General features: G+C 35.6%; 2 protein-coding genes across 2 annotated transcripts; both read right to left on the reverse strand.

Annotated features, from left to right (window-relative positions):
* Positions 1-158: 158 nt before the first annotated feature.
* On the reverse strand, positions 159-3206 carry LOC136804676 (N-alpha-acetyltransferase 60-like). Its single transcript, XM_067061285.1, has 5 exons — positions 3007-3206; positions 2527-2656; positions 2020-2125; positions 1088-1322; positions 159-551 (listed from the first exon to the last, which is right to left on the reverse strand). The coding sequence occupies exons 1-5, from the start codon at positions 3123-3125 to the stop codon at positions 404-406; spliced, it is 738 nt and encodes a 245-aa protein (XP_066917386.1). The 5' UTR covers positions 3126-3206; the 3' UTR covers positions 159-403.
* Positions 3207-7007: 3801 nt separating this feature from the next.
* On the reverse strand, positions 7008-11228 carry LOC136804655 (rho GDP-dissociation inhibitor 1-like). Its single transcript, XM_067061259.1, has 4 exons — positions 11009-11228; positions 10404-10487; positions 8611-8687; positions 7008-7745 (listed from the first exon to the last, which is right to left on the reverse strand). Exons 1-4 carry the CDS (start codon positions 11175-11177, stop codon positions 7485-7487), a joined length of 591 nt encoding a protein of 196 aa, XP_066917360.1. The 5' UTR covers positions 11178-11228; the 3' UTR covers positions 7008-7484.
* Between the last annotated feature and the right edge of the window lie 7561 nt (positions 11229-18789).

Here is an 18789-nt window from a genome sequence, read left to right on the forward strand (position 1 = left end):
TTAAGCTAGCATTTGTGTACACATTTTTCAATCATCTTAATGACATAATAATGGTTAGACTGCTTTATATTAATACCTCTGGCTGTGTATGATTTGTCATTGAAGTATTGGATTTAAGTATAATATGTGAAGGGAAGATAATGCGATTTTATTTTTTTCACTTTACGCTTGAAATGGATACCAACAATCATTATTCTGTTCTCATTTATCAGTACCATATTTCGTTGTTCAAAATATCGCACACCATATCATTATAAAAACTTTCCATAGTGCTATTTTTCATATTTTACCAATGGTTAGGCAAAACTTTTCAAGTAAAAAAATCATAACTATAATGTGAACCGCCTTGCTGTCTTTCATGAGCAAAATTTGAATTGCAAGAGCTTCATTATTCAAATACCCTTTATAATGTAGACACCATTTTGGTAGTATTTGCTGCACGATGAACAATGAATTTTCTTGGTAATGACCACAGTTGTCGGAACATGTACCTTGAGAATCGACATACTGAGAGTACAGCTAAATAATCTACTGTTTCTTCCACAAATTCACTGTTTAAATAATTTTTCGTAAAGGAAAATAATTGCTGAAATTCGCCATTCATCTTATACAGAGTATTCAAAAGGCACTCTACTTCTCAAGTATCAAAAGATTAGGTACAAGTTTGTCTGAAAGCTTGTAGGAATATGGTATTGAGGTGTAAACGATGAGGACATACCCCGATGCATTATAAATGGACACCTTACCAGAGCAGGTAAAAAATGACAAGCCTAGATGAACAAGAACATTAAAGAAATGCTATACTATTCACAACGTAGAGAGTAAATTTTTCATTCCAGACAATTAAACTTGTATAATTTTGTATATTCACACACTTTGCAAAGTTTTAAGATGAAAATGCTCAATAAAGTTTTTTTGAATCTTTTAACTAATGAAAACATTTGAATTGGAACAGTAAGGGAAGTTTAATGAAAGATGTTTTGAAATGATGTTTTGTAATGAGGCTTTCCTAATTCCAATCCTAAGAAAAGGTCAATCGTTAATTCCAAATTGGGCTCTTTTTGAGAAAGTGAAGTGAAAAGGATACACTAAAGAGAAAGGTGGCTGACCATCATTCACATACAACACGTAACAGTATCCATCCATCTTTACATTATTGATGGTATAGTATAGTGGTAAGTGTTTATGTCTCTTAAAATGCTGTCTCTCGTAAAAGAGTAAGGCATCCAGGTTAGATGCAAGCACGTGGAGATAAACACATTTACAATTGTAGTTTTCTGGTGATTGAACCTTCAGTAAGAAAGCCTCCAGCAGATGCGATGCTAAAACAGAATATTGAGGATGAATAGGATTCAATCAACACGTTATATAGCAATTTTTCAATAGAATTTAATAGAAATTTTCATAGATGGATGAATTCAAAAATTTGTAATTTTGGGTTTTTTTCTTAAGTCAATGGGGATGAAATCAAGTGGCCTGGTAGCTCAGTTGGTAGGGCATTCATCTTACAATCCAAGGGTTGTGGGTTCGATCCTGGCCACAACCAACTCAGTGAATAATTAGCTAAAGATTGGGTAATCTGATCTAGGCGATAAGTTAGTGGGAGCTGAGAGTAGGTGGTTAAAGCTTTCATCCAAAATCTTAATGATATTGATGTCACTTTCATGTTTTTTGGGTGAAATTGCGTTTATCATTTTACATTAAAATATTTGACTTTTTTCAAAAATGACACAACTGTATGAATTTTGCACACTTTTTTTCAAGCCTTTCTTCAGCCAAATATTTGACAATAATGTTGGATGTCATTGTACCCGCCTTAAACCAGAAAGACCATATTACTAATATCAACATATACAATGAAACCAAAACCAAATACGTCCATTATTTCGTTAGAAAAACAAAGAAAAGGGAGGACAAAGCGAAAAGCACAAAATAAAGAGTATCTTCAATGGGTGTATCTTTTTAAAAAATTCCTTAGTTTTTCAGGAGCTGCGAATTGCAATAAGAATGTATTCATACCAACACCCTTTCTCCTGTATTCTTTTGCAGCACCAACAATCAGGATGTACGCTACTTTTGTATCTGAAGGATACCAGGGGTACCAATAGCTAAGCATATCGCTATCCTAAAGCATGAAATAGTAATGTAGAAGGTTTAAATAAAAATGCGATCATTTTATACTTTTTCTTGTTGTATCTGAAGGATACCAGGGGTACAAAAAGACAAGCACATCACTAACCTATAGCATCAAATGGTAATGTAGAAGGGTTAATTAAAATGCAATCATTTTAGTCTTCAAACAAACTGTTTGCTAAACTTAATAGATCAATTCCAATAGGTTTATAAATTGACTAAAAGTCAATGGACATTTAGCTTTTGTTTTTTTTTCAACAAAGGAATAATTAGTATAAGACCATTATTTTCAGACCTGTCAGTCCGTATTATTGTCCTTTTAAAAGACAAAAAGATAACATAGAAATCTATTTGAAAGAATTGCTAAGACAAATATATTGTGACAAAGTGAACCTCCTTGTTGCATTGGTTTCGGTCTCTGATTTCAGCAATGAGCACACCAACAGTTTCCCCATTATAAGTTGCCGCCAGTGAGAAAAAACGTGGGTTATTTGTCACTTGTTGATACCAAACATCAGGGTACCTTTATCAATAACAATAAAAATGTTATTCTAATACAACAAATAAATGACAACCCAATATAAACTGATGATGTAAAGATGCACATTTACAACTTTTACATTGCTGTGAAATGTAGATATGTCTAGATAGATTTACCTATTATATAGGACGAAAGATGAGCCTTCGGGTCACCTCCGACTGCGGTCGGAGACTTACTTACTTTATATAGGACCATTTAGTACTGAAATACAGATGGCTGGATACCCAAGCTTTTTTATTGATCTACTTCATTCTTTATACCCAGGATGGCATTTAGCAGAAAGAAAATAAGAAATATAGTTATTTCAGAAATTTTTAAGGAATAATTTTTACCTGAGTGGGAACCATTCCTTGCATAACCTTTTCAGGTCTGCAATATCATTATTATTCAAGAATCGTAATTCAATTTCATCAATAAAAGTTGATTGTTTGATTTCTTCTAAGCTACTCATTCGTTTTTCTTTTGAGCTTCATTCCAAATTTCTTTATTAATTTCTTTGTTTAATTTCTTTACATGATTTTCTACAGTAACTAAAAAGTTCACATTGGTTAGTCTAGACAGTTACACCCAAACCTTTACAAACACTTAATCACTAGCACATATTGTGGACTTTGTACAATTTGGGGAATGTAAATATTTTTTTAATTAAAGCTAAGCAAATGACATTTCAAACCCATTATTTTGGTAAAACAATAAGAAAATATAACATTTTACAATTCCTAGTATATAAATAAAGATAACGAAAATAGAAAAACAGCCACTTAGGCGGCAATCACAAATATCTTCGTTTCGCGTCGCCCGACCGACCCTTGAAAATTGAGTAGACTTGAGTCAGTGAGTCGGTAAATTTGTCGGACTTTTTCTGTCAATGACGTTTCCTTCGTTCAAAGATTTTATTAATGCCGATTTTTTGCGAGCGATTTCTAGAGCATTTGCGTTATCATTACATGCGCCATTTTGGGTCAGATGTCACAGTGTTCAAAGGTCATAATTTGAAACCACCCATAACACGCGGTTGTTTTGGCTGCTGGCTGGCTGATGACAGTTTCCTTCAAGAATAGATGATGGAGGTCAGACGAGAAAAAGAAAACCCGAAAAAATTTTACGTCCGACCGACTGAACGACCCTGGACACCGCCGTACATTGTACGGTGTTGTACGGTGGGGTTTGATTTAAATGTCCGGTGGGAATTAAAGGTTAACTTTGAAAACACCGTACATTTCCCCACCGTACATTAAATTTCCCACCGTACAATAGTACGGTGGGAATGCGATCGCGAAAAACAAGTTTCGTGGTCAAACTTAATGTACCAAAGAAAGTTTTTCCGACTTAGAAGTTTTTCAGTAAGTCCGACCACGGTTGAATATCTAAAAATTTGCATGCTTTCTGAAACCGAAATCAAGTTAAAATGTTTTTGGTACGGTGGTGAAATAGGTTAACTCGAAATCCACCGTACACCCCACCGTACCCACCGTACACCCACCGTACAACACCGTACAATGTACGGCGGTGTCCAGGGTCGTCCGACCGACAGACTCACTTTTTAGACCCAATGAGGACGCGAAATGAAGATATTTGTGATTGCCGCCTTATCATGAACCTAAAATTGCTCTACATAAACTCACTTAGTAAGACTATTAATAAAATTTATTCATCTTTGTTTTTTTTTCTCGCGCGCTCAAGGGGAAAAGGAAAGTGATCGATATTCTTTGAAGAAAAAACGTCAGAAACAAACCCAAAGACCAAAAGATGTATTTTGTTGTTGAGAATCAATCCTGTGAAGATGAAAAAAATTCTGCTATGCGTTTTTTTTCGGAACGCTGAAAAACTTTGCAAGATTTGGGTTAGCGAGGCAAAAATTGCTAAAAAGCTGGTAAAATCGTAATCCTCAAAATCGAAGTTCCAGCCTCACTGATAATAGAACTTTAAGTACTCTTGAAGTCTGAAGTGAAGATTCATTGAGTTCTTTGGACCCCAGACCACATCAAAATCAAAAAGTATGATGGATACAAACAGGAAAAAAGAAAGTTCAGTGCCAGCAGTCAGTTAGTCACACTAGCGTCCCGCCAAAATGCGTATCAAAGATTAATGCTGCGAAAGCGCTATATTGTTTACTTGACTCTCAAGCAAAAAAATGCGACGCAAAACTTCTAAAGGGATTCATGAAAAAATAACCCGGCGCTTTTTAATGAAATTAACATTTTCAAAAACTTTGAGAAATTGCCTAAAATTTGAGCCATACATGAAAAAATTTGAGCCAAGCCAACCTTGAAAACTAATTTGAAGATCAACTTCCCAACCAAGAAAAAGATCTACGGGGGAGGCGGAACCCACCTAGATCCGCGCACCACCGGATAGGCGGTTTCCCGGAAATTTTGCCGGACCTCAAATAATGACCCATTTACATATGCGGAATTATTTTTACTTTAGCGTATAAACCAGGCCTTAAAAATCGAAGCGCTGTCTCGGGAATTGAATGACAAATTTTGATGGTTGGTTGATTTTGGCTGATGCACGTTTTATTTTGTTTCAAACTTTCAAGTTTTAATTAATTGTCTTGCGAACTTACTTGATTAAGTTAACTCTCATCCTTGTTGTGCAAATACATCCTGTAGATGACTGATGTTGTTTTTTCTGAAAGCTAGATTTCCTAGTGTGACTAACTGGCAGTATGTCATGATTTTAAAAAAAATACAGCCACCAGGTATAGAAAAAAGAAGCAAGAGTAAAGCTGAAAAAAACTAACAAAATTTGTAATTGATATATCTTACATATTGAGCCAAATCACATTTTTGATCCACAGCAAATTTATGTAAAAGAAGAATTTATCTAGAAATTTCTGACTCCATGCCCTCCATTTTGAAGAGATGATCTTGACCCACATTGAAAATTCGAAAACATGAAATGGCACCCACAGTGATTATTAGACGAGGTGCCATAGACGAAATAATCATTACGGCGCCCCTTTCACGTAAAGAAAAAACTGGGAAAAACCGCCTCCCCCCTCTCCGCCTTTCCGAGAGCATTTTATCCCTCCCTGACACCTGGAGTTGTCCGTTTCTCAGTTTCTTCGAAGTCGAGTGGGGGGGGTTTCAGGGGGTACCCGATTCCGCAATTCCGTCAATTATTTCCCCAATTTCCGTCAAACCGTCTTAAATTGAACCAAATTTCCGTCACCGTCATTTCCTTTGAAATTCAATATTTTTGTCGAAAATTCCGAAATTCCGCAAATTTTTTTGCTAAATTCCGTTTTTCCGCAATTTTTTTTGCTAAATTCCGTTTTTCCGCACTAAAATTGTCTAATTTTCCGTCTCCGTCAGAGAACCCAATTTCCGTAATTCCGTCTTAATTTTCACCAAATTCCGCCACTCCGTCCGAAAAAAGGGCCGATTCCGCTCCTCCGCCAACCATGAAACCCCCCCCTCGAGTCGAAGACACCCAAAGAAAAATTCTCTTACTTCACTTTCTATATACCTACTTAAATGCCCTGAATGAATTCCATATGCCCTGAATGAATTCCATAAGTTGATTCTTCTCTTCAACCCACTAAGATAAAATGATTTAAATTTTTTTTGAAGAAAGCCTGTTCTATTTTTCCAGACATTAGGTACTACTAAATTCGATCGAATGATACAAAAAAAATAGTGAAAAAGCAAGAATAGAGATTTCAAAACAAGCTTTACGCAGTGTGTTTACAGTATTTCATTTGGTTTTATTTTTGCTAAAAGCTCTCTAATCCATGGCACAGTAGGTGTTGAGTGATAATTTTTATTAATCCGTTATCGACGAAAAGTAACGCTTTAAGACAGCATTTTTGAAAATGTTTATAAACAAGTTTATCTATCAATATTGAATTTCTTTTCTCGAGAATTTGCTTCCAAACTGAGAGGTTAAAACGAGCTAATGAAAAATTGATTGCTTAAATTTATTTTCATTTCATCGTCTTCAATATGTACTTTCTTTCCTTAAATCAATCATCAATTTCCTTTAATTTTCGATTTCATAGCGATTTTTATTATTACAAAACATTTTTTCTGTACCGAGAAGATTTCCAATATTTTCAAAACATATTAGAATAGAGCATAAACTTTCGCGAATCGTTGGGTAAAAATGAGAATTGTCGAATAAAAGTTGCCCTAAAAGTGAAAAATATTCCTCAAATCCGCTAAAGACGGTTGCTCTTCGACTTTAAAAAGGCGTTATATACCGAAAATTTGATATTTATTACGCTGTCGAGGTTTTATAGATTTCCAAATTTTGTGCGCATAAAGTATTCTTATCACTGAAGAGTCTCTTTAAATTGTCATCAAACACGATAAAAACAACAAATTGATTTAAGAAAGTGTTTTAAATTTCTATTTTAAAATGGAGAAAAAGGTTTGGTTTCTACAAGTTTTAGAAATTAATGAAAATTAATAACAAAACAAAAGTTTGAAAAAAAATCGCAGCAAAATTCAGATAGCATTTTAAAATGGAGATGATAAAATCTATAAAAAACAAAACAGAATAAAGCTGTGTGGTATACAAAAAATCCACAATGCAAAATAAGCTACAAAATGATGAGGTTTAAGAAATGAAAATTTCAATTATACTATAAAAATGTATTGTAATAAATTAATAAGCTACCAAGTTTTCGTGTGTGATTTGAATCTTAAACAATAATGACATTTTGACCAATAACGGTGGTTGAAGGATTTCAATTTCAATGTCTATGTCTATGTGAAAACCTTCTCCAAAACATTACATAGTGGTGAATTTGGTTTTCAATTTTTTCTTTAAAGTTCTAAAAAATACTCTTTCATTTCAATGTCTATTCCCAATCCTTTTTAATGTCCATTCCCCATTCCCAAGATAAATGTACATTTTTATCATCATCAATAAATTTACTTTTGACCTTGTATTTACCACGTGCTAACATCCCCTTAGGTGCTTCGTCACTGGGCGTTAAATATTGATAGGATTCGGCTTTTGGTCCGTAACTTCCCACCATGAAGGATTGTTTGTCGACAGATATTCCCTTACGTTGGACAGCATGATGATATCTCAGTCCAGAGATAATCTCGTGTTGAACCTAAAAATTACAGAATTTAGGTTTCAATCAGAGACGTTGAAATGGGAAATGCATTCGCCTTAGTGGTACCATTCTTTGATATAGGTTAAATAAACTCCTGAGATATGAAAAATGTACACTACACACACAAGTAAATAAAATCTCTAATTTATACATATACAGTAGAACCTCCAATTAGCGGACACTCTAAAAGGCGGACACCTCTGATTAGCGGACAAAATATTTTCCCTGGCCGTTTCCTAGTCAAATCCTTAAAAAAAAAGTCTCCAAAAGGCAGACACTCAATTAGCGGACACCTTCATTTAGCGGACAAACATTTTTGCACGGAATGCTCAAAAACCTGTTTTTTTCCCTCCAATTAGCGGACACCAAGGAAAACATAGACATTTTTGTTTTTTTTCTCCAAATCTTGTTTACAAATACAAGTTTTTCCTTTACACAGTTGACTTGCTTTCCTGTGCAAGCTCTTTCCCAACCCTGAAGTTGACTTTCTTATTTTTAGTATTTTTAGACTTTTCTTGAACGATTGAAATAAAGTAGTTTGTTGTGTTTTTAAATAACCTTTCTCCAGTCTTTTCATGTTCATATGTCTTTAGGGAAATGCCTAAAACCATAATTTCATGTTTGCGTCCCCCTAGTACTGAAAATCAAAACCCTCCAAAAGGCGGACACCTAATCCGATCCCCCGATGGTGTCTGCTAATTGGAGGTTCCACTGTATGTTAAAAATTATCGCTCTCATCTTTTTAACCTTGGGGCTATCAATTCACCCAAATAACCATATTATTACTATAACCAGCTACAACATATATTACGAATTTTAGTAATAAGGCATAGAAACATCTACAAAATTTTATATGCTGTACCTTGAAAATGATTTCAATTTTGAATTCTACTCCTTCTTTAACAACCATGCTTGATTCTGCTAGTTTGCTAATATCACCTATAATTGATTAAAAAAGCATAGACAGCAACAATTTTTAAACACAATAGAGGAATCTTTATGGAGATTTTCCAGTTGACTAAAGTTACATAGCTTCCCGCATCATGGAAAAAGACGTTCTATTTTTGTAAGCAATAGACCTTATCAGAGTTTTTGATTTTTCTAAAAAAGTGATGCATTGTGGGATTGTTTCAAGTGTATTACAATAGAAATCTCTTAGGAATTCCTCGAGGGAATTCTATTGTAATACACTCGAAACAATCCCACAATGCATCGTTTTTTTAGAAAAATCCACAACTCCGACAAGGTCTATTGTCTCTACAAATCCAAACCTTTTCTTTGAAGGTTTAGTTTCAAATAAGAGTGATATCGTTTGCTTACTGTACTCATCAATTTTAATTTACAAGCTATTTCACATTGGATTGACACGTATGCAGTGCAAGATTGGTCAGAAAAAGGAAAAGAAAAACATTTTTTTGTGTACCAAGTTTATTGTTCTACATCTGCAATTTGAACTTTACTAAGCTCATTTGACGTCAATTGATACTTCAATTATCAGCCGGATTGAGAGAGTGATATACGAGTGAAGGTAGAGAGTCTATCACCATATTTTCCTAACACCCTGCCTGGTGCACCGCAATAGACTGTGTTCTAATCCCAAGCACTGCCAGGTAGAGTGTAAACATTTTTTTGCTTATACCAGCACAATATAACAATAGGCAGACACTGTCCTAATATGAAATATGTGCCTGATATGAAACAGGAACACTAAAATAAAAACTTTATTCGCAAATATACATAATTTTAGCTCAACGGTGGTAAATTCAAAATCGTAAATTTCTTTTATAGCCCTGCAATACAACTGTCAATCATTTTTAAGAAAACTGATTGGATCTGATTGGATGATTAATGTCACGTGGCCGGTCAATATTTCCCCATAGTGACCAGTTATGAAATTGACATCATTAAAATGTCAATTTTTACGATGTAAAACAATAGAATACACTTGTTAATTACTTTTATTACTTTATTTTTGCAGGGCTATAAATGGATTATTAACCTCGGAAGCCTGTCTCTCTTGCAAAATATCGACCAAGTTCGCGACGTATTGGAACGAGCAAAAGGGGTCCAATACAAGCGAACAAGGCTGGTTTTCGGTTAATAATCCATATTATTAACCCGTTACATTTGATCATTTGATTAAAGGGTTACTTAGACTACACAATATATTGACGAACAATATTTGACAATACTGTATTTTTTCAAAATAAGGGGGGTTATCAAGGGCTGCAAGAATCTATCAAAACAAGAAAAAAGGGGGAAAATTTGAAAATTATTGATTGAATTGCAAATGTTCTGGCTCTGATCTTATTGATAATAATTTTCTTTATCTAATATTATCTTTTTTCCTGCTTTCGTGCTCACAATCTGCATCCTCTCTCTCTATTGTAAAAAATTGTTTGCTGAAGGGGATTAAAAAAAATCAAAGGAGACTGTTTTTTTCTTTAAGGCGGAGGGGCACTCTAACCTCTACCCCTGTACTGGTAATTTTTGTTCGATTTAAGGAGGGAGTTTTCGTTAAGGTGGAGACTGAAAAAGTAGGCAGAAACCATGAAAAAGCTGTTGTTTTGTAAGATGAGTTGGAATGAAATTATCGATAAGATAATTGAGCATATCAATATGATACAATCAAGATTCTAATAGATAGTAACATACCGGTCAAATCCAAAGTCTTTTTGACATCTCCTGAGATGAAACTCATACTTTGCACAACAACACGTCGAGGGTCATCCTTAGGTGCTAAGGTAAGGTAAAATTCCTTGATAAAGAATGTTCTGTTATCCGTACAAGACGTCCAGGAAAAGAAAGAAAAAAAATCAAAACAAATACAAAAGTAGAATTTTTGTGTTTCTCCCTTCCTTTTGATGACATGTACCCAATAACACACAAAAATATTGCTATCTTCTTCCATTTTTCACGACACTCTGTTTTCTGTCAATCATATTACATCATATGCAATAATATATAAATGGTGATGATCAGAATACTGACCTCGAGGAACTTAGGAAGTGTTAAAAGTACCAAACAAAATAAAAAAACGAAATTTAAAAAAAGACTAATATTTTCATAATTATACAGTTTTTCTATATTGGAAGATTCGACCATTCCAAAAATCATCATTTTACTTTGTCATATCATCTATATACCTAATCAGTATATAATTATAAGAGAGTATAGAGAGAGGCTTCAATATGCATAGAGAATTTTTGAAAAAACATTAGCATAAAATGTATTTACAACCCTGAAAATTCATTCATTACCTGCATTAGGGTCTACACCAGCCAAAAGAGTTTGTTTATATTTGACAAGTGATTCATCATCAGCATCTAAGTTTTGGATTTCATTGAGTGATTTCTGTGCTGGTGCTTTGTATCCGGGAGTTTCTTCTGGCTCTTCGTTAGCAATAGGGACAGGATCCTGTTCAGCCATTTTTGTGTATATATTTTTGTTTCTTGTTTGAAAATTGGATGGAAAATTTAGATAAAAGAAACCTATTGATAGACACAACTCCCAAGAATCTACAACAAATATCAAATATTCTTACACCTTCAGATTTAGACTCTAAAGAACCTAAAAATATCTTTACTTTTCTTTATGATATGGAAAGGAGGCGTGTAAAGCAAAATTTATCAACAATTAAATTCCATAGTAGTCTCATGAATACCAAACAAGAACTGATAGTAGGGGGGAATTTATAAAATCATACGACTTTTTTAGTCAAAGCACTTGTTATTGGTCAGCCTAAGCTGAGCATTCAAATAGGTAAAATTCGGTTCTTCCATCATAAGACGGCAAAAAAAAAATCCGATTTTCCGATCTCACTTTGATTTCTAAACTTTCTTCCGATCGGGTTAACTTTTTGGGTACTTTTAGCGTGCGTTGTTTTTACAGATCATAATGTAGTTTCAAGATGGCGGCTCAAGCGATAGCCAGATGTGATAAGTCAGTGTTGTACCAAAGTATTTCCAGTGTAAATCTGTTGCAAGCTTCAATTTCTGTTATTTATTTTTTTAACTCGGCAAATCAAACACATGATTTTCATCTAAGGGATTCTTTTTCTACATCCTTTGAAGGTTAAAAGCCGTTTGCTCAAGTTTTTGTTTATGTTGAATTTTCTGATATATACTTTTTATTGCTGCTTTTTAATAGTTTTTGCAATAAAAACATATTTTTCTTGTTTGCCTCTAGGGGAATTGATTGTGTTATAATGTTATTGGGATTTGATAAAGTCTACAAAAGTCAGCTACTGTATAAATTTGATATAAGACTGGATGCAATTGTGCTTTTTGGACTTCAAGGACGTGTTTTGTGATAAGGCGATCGCAAAAAAACGTTGGTTCCCGTATTTCTACTTTAAAATTGAGAAACGTGGATAAACTGTTGTTTTCGGTTTTACTCCATTAGAATGCGGCTCTCTACTTCGATTTGAAAACTTTCAAACACAGAGCGTGCAGAGGTCGACGGTGGAAATCCAGCCAAAGCAGCGGAAAAGCTTTCGACTCTCCAGCTCTACCTGCTGACCGTAATCAGATGACGGGAACCAAATGATGACATCACATCTCCTATTATTGGACTTGCAAAATCTGACAAATGGTCTTGGAATTGGATCATTTATATTAATATTAATATATACAGTTCTTGTTGAAATTGATCAAAACTATTTTTCACACAGTTCCGGACGTAGATTGTGTTTTTCTAACCTTTTCTAACCTTGGCGCACATTTCGACTGAATGATGGAATGGAATGAATGGCGATAACAGTTATAGATATCTCTTATCAGACTTGCGGAAAGCGGGCTGCCGTCAAGTTACACAACATGCACACTCTCGTCACAACTTGCACAGCCATTACAAACAGATCAATCTGGTCTTCATTTAACATTGTTTTAAAGTTTAAAAAACACTGCCAGTGCTTGGCACAGAAGAGCGGACTCCCAGTTGTAATTAATTGCTACACCGCTTCCCTGTTGAATTTATTTATTATGGTTGTGTGTTTATTCCGCCAAGGCGGTAAATCAATCGCCCAAATTCATAGACCAATCAAAAGCGAGTTCAAACAAAACGGGGGAAAATGGGCTCCTCGCTAGTATGAATTTTAAGTTTTGCTTTCGATTATCATTTGCGATCAGCAAAGTCTTCAAGATGGTTGTGTGCATGTTGTGTAACTTGACGGTTACTAAACTACAAAATTTATTTACCCAGACTGGAGGGGCCATCCATATAGTATGTACACAGTGAAGGGGGGAGAGGGGGTTCAGCAAAAGCGTACATCTATTGTTTAAACAAAGTCATTTCTATTGTTCTCTGCGTACAAGGGGGGAGGGGGTGTCAAATATTTGGAAAATCTTTGCGTACCTACTATATGGACAATGCTAAAGAGAAGTATACTTTGAGCTTCTCGTGGGGGGGAGGTTGGAGGAGCTCTCAGGTTTGTTTTACATAATTTTAAATCAAGTTATCAAATGTTTCACTTTTTGTGCATTATTCAACATATTTATTCTACTCTGTTTCAGTGCATCTCTTACATCTGTTAACCCACTTATTAAAGCTATCTAGCTACAGTAAGCTCTATTGGCTGACCTTCCAGCCTCGGCTGGTTTATACATTTTTGTAAAGTTAAGGGGTAGGGGAATCAAAATAACATGGATGAGAATTGTTCTTCAGACACTTTGGTGTGTTTTTTGTACAAATATGACGGTCTCAGGCAAAAATTATAGGGTAAAAATAAAACCTTCATTCACTGTCAGTCCGTGCGATAATCTTTGTCCACTTCAATTCATAGATAATGAATAAGAAAGGTGTGCTTATCTCGGTCGTGCTTGCGGGCAATAAATTTATGATTACTTATCTTGTATATTTTAGTGGTATTTATGCAATGAAAAGGATGTTGACAAAATATGCACGGCATTGATTATAACACCATTGAATATGTCAATATTGATTCAATGCGTGTTAAAGAAAATGATTTGCAAATAGTTCTTTTTGTTGTGAAATTTAAAAATATGAGCATAAGAGAGTCAAATTTAATATTTGTTTCCTATCTAGATTATATTAGCGTTATAATACAGTAATTTTCACGAAAAACATTTTGAGATGGCGGTACACCCAATTGCGCCCACAGGAAAGTTCCAATTTTCAATTATCGGGGAAATCGGGGAAACCGATTCACCATGTGGATAAAAAACATGAAACGAATGAAAGTATGCAAAACATATGCAAGTTTACACAAAGATAAAAAAGAAACAAAGCATCTTATAAATAAATATTATAATCATAAGAGCAATAAAAGATGGAAATTCTTAATCCAAAAAGAAATATTTACAGAACAACAAGTGTACTAAAGGACTAAATTTGTTTCTCTTGAAAACTAAAAATAATTATATTAGCTCATCTCTTAGAACAAGCACTTCAAAAAACCATAACATTAGACATAAACACAAGCTGAAAAATCACCAGCGAAGGTACAAAAATAATTCTTATTTGGCTGATAGTAAATTATTCTCCTGGGAATAGACCCGCCAAATGTTCAAATTAGGACATTGAGCTGAACACCCTGATTTACAGCAGCTTTTACTGACGTGTTGGGCTTGACCTTGTATCAAAACGGGGGTTTAAATATTTTCTTGCACAGGAAAGAATGTGTGATGCCATAATTACTGTTTTCAGTTTGAGTGTTTTGAAAGTTTGATGTGTGTACTCCGTCTTCGTGGAATTTATTTTCTAATGGCATGAAAACAGAACATGCTATGTCTTTAAGAACAAATTTCTAAAAGTCTGTAAATAATATATTTACTTACTTACTTACTGCACTGTTTAACGTCCGTTGTTCCCAGCAGCTGGGGTTGGACGCCTTCGTCTCTTGATGGCCGTACGCCATGCAATGCGATCGTTTGTCAGGTCGATGTTGACATTGAGGGACTTCATGTCCGCATTGATATTGTCCGACCATCTCTTTTTTGGTCTGCCAACATATTTCCCTTGCACTACATGAGTGAGCATCTTTTTTTGCCAACAGTCGTCGTGCATACGCTGCACATGACCGAACCAACGAAGTCTACCTTGGGAAACTAAGTCTTCAATACATGGAATACCAAGTCTTTCTCTAAGCTGGGTCATCGAAATCCTATCAGCCAGACGAGTTGAACAGATCCAACGAACCATCGCGTTGTCATTTCGAACAAGCCTGCTACAGTCATCAACCGTGACTGCCCAGGTCGGGCTTCCATGAAGCAAAACACCCCTTACAGCCGAAGTAAAGACACGACCACGACATTGCAATGGGATGCTCTTATTAGTCAAAATTGGCAACAACTGTCTAAATTTATTCCACGCAGACTTCACCCTTGAGGTAATTGCATCAAAACAGCCTCCATTGTCCCCAATCATATCACCTAGGTAACAGAATGTGGGTACTACCTCAAGATCTGAACCGTCTATAGAAAACACAGGGGAGGGAGGTACAACAGAAGGATTTAGACAAGCAGGACAAACATAGTTAAAATTTTTATGCCCGAGCATCGTTTATGAATGTAGTTTTTACATTGGCGGCATAAAATAGAGTTGCTCCCTACTTCTTTGTAGCAGACACCACAAGGCCATTTTACTTGTCTTTTGCCTTACCCTCAGACCATGTTTGCAATGCATTACTTTGGTCTTCCGAGTGTTCACACGTAAACCCTTTGACTCAATGGCCTGTTTCCACTGGGTTAGCTTGAACAAAAGCTCCTCTTTAGATTCTGCAATAATAACCAAATCATCTGCGTATAGTAATTCCCAAGGACAACCGGTACGAAATGACCGAGAGAGAGCTTCCATGACAATTATAAAAAGCAAAGGACTCAGGACTGAGCCTTGATGCACACCAACGTTTACGTCAAACTCGTCGCTGTATTTACCATTGATGCGAACACGAGATCTTGGAGAATTGTACATAGCCTGAACCGTTTTTACAATCCATTCAGAAACACCAAGAGTTCGCATGGCCCACCACAGCACTTTCCGTGTTATACGGTCGAAGGCTTTTTCAAGGTCAACAAAGGCAAAAAATATGTCCTTCTTTTTTCCAAGATATTTTTCTTGAAGTTGTCGTAAGATGAATATGGCATCTGTTGTTCCACGACCAGGCATAAAACCAAACTGCATGGAGTCAATTAAGATTTGCTCTCTGACCTGACTTTCCAAGATGCGCTCCAGTACCTTCTGCAGTACTTCTAACAACTTGAGACCGCGATAATTACCACAATCAAGGGAGTCACCTTTTCCCTTATACAAACTAATGATGTACGATTCGTTCCATTCATCAGGTACCTTACCTTCGCGAATAATCAAATTTATAAGGGTTGTGAGTTTCGGGACAACACTATCGCGCGAGACCTTAAGCATCTCAGAAACTATGCCACTTGGCCCAGCGGATTTGCCAGATTTCATCCGATTAATGGCTTTGAGTACCATTGCCTCAGTTATCTCAATTGAGCGACCCATGATGGGATCTGCGTTTGGAAGAGCAGATTCATCCCAGGCAAATTCAGAGTTCAGGAGACCATCATAATGTTGTTTCCAGGCCTCTAACTTTGAAGCATCATCATATACAATATCCCCTTCTTTGTTACGAATACACTTTTGTTCTGTAAATATTTCTTTTTGGATTAAGAAATACCATCTTTTATTGTTCTAATGATTATAATATTTATCAAGCACTCTCGGCAGATAAGAAGAAAATAGACTTGTATAATCATAGTTTGCACCCCCCTTTTTAATAGGGGGGGATGCCAACTTTTTGGCGGGCCTTTGTAGGGGGGACCCGAGATTGCCAAAACCAATCGGGGGGATGGGAAGTATGGGGGGGACAAAAAAAAAGGGGGTTTGGAAATTTGGTCATTTTCTATCAAATACAAATTGTCCCAGTTGTTTTTAAATGGCGGACTATACAATTCTACTCTTCTTGTTGATATTTGCTGGTAGTGAAAGCGAGTTCCTTCGAACGGATTTCTGTAAAAAAAAAGGGGGGGATAAATTTCATTACAAAGGGGGGGTGGGTATTAGGGGGGGGGTGTTGAAAATAAACCTAGGGGGGTTCATACCCCTCTGCAAACTATGATAATATTTCTTTATAAGATGCTTAGTTGTCTTTTTAATCTTTGTGTTAACCAGTCAGGACCTCCTTTCACTTTATCAATATAACGTGAACGGCAGTGTGTGCTAAATTACTTTGGTTTCACTTTCTATTTCAAGCAAAGGTCTTAGCAACAGGACGCTTACATAGCAACGGGGCTGGGTAAAAAAATCTAAACATAGAATTCAAAAAAAGTACCGACCATCGTATAAAACACTAAAAAATACCCCCTTTCTATGTTTAGTTAGTTCTACCTTGGATTATAACTGAAAATATCTTCAAATAACCTTTGTCCGCCATCAGTCCGTGCGGTAATCTTTGCCCGCTTCAATTCCTAGATAATGAATACGAGAGGTGCACTTAGCTAAGTCGTGCTCGCGGGCGATAAATTTATGTTCAATTATCTTGTATATTTTAGTGGTATTTATCCAATGAAATGGATGTTGACAAAATATCGATTCAACGCCCGTTAAAGAAAATAATTTGGATATAAATCTTTTTATCGTAAAATTTAGAAATACGAGCAAAAAAGACTCAAATTTAATTTTTGATTTCTTTCTAGATTATATTAGCGTTAGAATCCGGTAAATTTTCACGAAAAATATTTCGCGATGGCGATACGCGCCCACCGGAAGGTTCCAATTTTTAATTATCGGTTCACCACGTGGATAAAAAACTTACGGAATGAAACCTGACAGAAGGTTTTTAAACAGATTTATTCAAATAAAGCTATAAGAGGTTCATTACTTGTGGATCTTAACCTACATAACCAAAAATAGGGTGCGCACTCGTCGGGATTTTTTGCGCGGAACGAGGAAGAATTTACAAAAATGAACTTCAATGCATTACCATTAGTACTTACCTTTAAATCATCCAAATCTGTTGATTCTTTTTTTAAATCAATCAGGAATTATCAGGGAAACAAGTAATAAAAACTGGTATCCAGGTATCTATTTTCTTTCCAAAGATATTCACGTTTTTCGACGTCAAGGTGAAAACGCGATTTAGCGCTGACCACGGCACCGGAAAATTCTCGACCCACATTGAAACAAATGGCTGTTGCTATTGAGCTGGTTTATCTTTTCAATCGTAGTTTTTTTAGTAAACCCAGGGTAAGATTAGGCTACAATCTATCACAAAGTGCTTTACTTGAAAATCTACAGGCCGTCTGGAATTTCGAAAAATAAGAAGAAATTGCAATTTTTTAACAAGATTGCGGATTTTTTCATTTAAGCAGCATACACCATCTGAAAGCTGAGGATTTCAGCATTCTAGTGGTGAAATTTGTTTTTAGTTATCCTTTCCAGCTCATTAGCGATTAGCTAAAGTTTAACAGTCATCTGGCTGATTTTCAGACCGCACCAGCAAAACTCCCCACACCCCGCCACACGGAAGACTAGATTTCATCCGCCATTTTTGCGCGATTTTGGTGCTTCTGAAAATTATTTCTTGCTGGCGTGGTGTAAGGAGGCGATTCTTTGAAAAGGTGATTTTTTTGTGTTTTGAAAATGGAATAACTTCGGGAATACTTAACCAATTCTAATAAATGACCCCTCATTTTTCTCACAAAGGTAAGGACTTTCAAATAAAATTAGTTTGGTTTCTAAAAATTGAGGGGAAAATTTTGGCCTGTCCACCCTACCAAAAACGAAAGTTGTTGGGAAGGAAGGAGTAAACGCAAGACAGAAGGTTTGGTTGTGTTGATCAGGTATGTTATTATTCTATCAGAACTAATGTTATAAAAGACCAAGGAGGCCCTGGCTGGTGTAAACTTGCATATGTTTTGCATATTTTCCAAAAGTCCAACCACAGCTTTTTCGTTCATGTATTTTTGCATACAATTCAAGATGGCGGATGATGGAAAGGCGAAAAGGTCTATTGTTCATCCGAAAAATCTATGTCTGTGAGTGCATTTCATAGTTTTGAAGA

This window comes from Clytia hemisphaerica, unplaced genomic scaffold (genome assembly GCF_902728285.1).
Source record: "Clytia hemisphaerica strain Z4C2 unplaced genomic scaffold, Clytia hemisphaerica genome assembly, whole genome shotgun sequence".
NCBI classification, from domain to species: domain Eukaryota; kingdom Metazoa; phylum Cnidaria; class Hydrozoa; order Leptothecata; family Clytiidae; genus Clytia; species Clytia hemisphaerica.

Excerpts from the sequence above, each read along its gene's own strand:
- LOC136804676 (XM_067061285.1), bottom strand. The coding sequence starts at position 3,125 with ATGAGTAGCTTAGAAGAAATCAAACAATCAACTTTTATTGATGAAATT. Across the intron at positions 2,126-2,526 it reads GAAACCAATGCAACAAGGAG|GATAGCGATATGCTTAGCTA; the intron begins GTTCACTTTGTC and ends TTCATGCTTTAG. Across the intron at positions 552-1,087 it reads CAGCCACCTTTCTCTTTAGT|TGAATTTGTGGAAGAAACAG; the intron begins GTATCCTTTTCA and ends TTATTTAAACAG.
- LOC136804655 (XM_067061259.1), bottom strand. The coding sequence starts at position 11,177 with ATGGCTGAACAGGATCCTGTCCCTATTGCTAACGAAGAGCCAGAAGAA. Across the intron at positions 8,688-10,403 it reads AAAGACTTTGGATTTGACCG|GTGATATTAGCAAACTAGCA; the intron begins GTATGTTACTAT and ends AATCAATTATAG. Across the intron at positions 7,746-8,610 it reads AAATTGAAATCATTTTCAAG|GTTCAACACGAGATTATCTC; the intron begins GTACAGCATATA and ends TGTAATTTTTAG.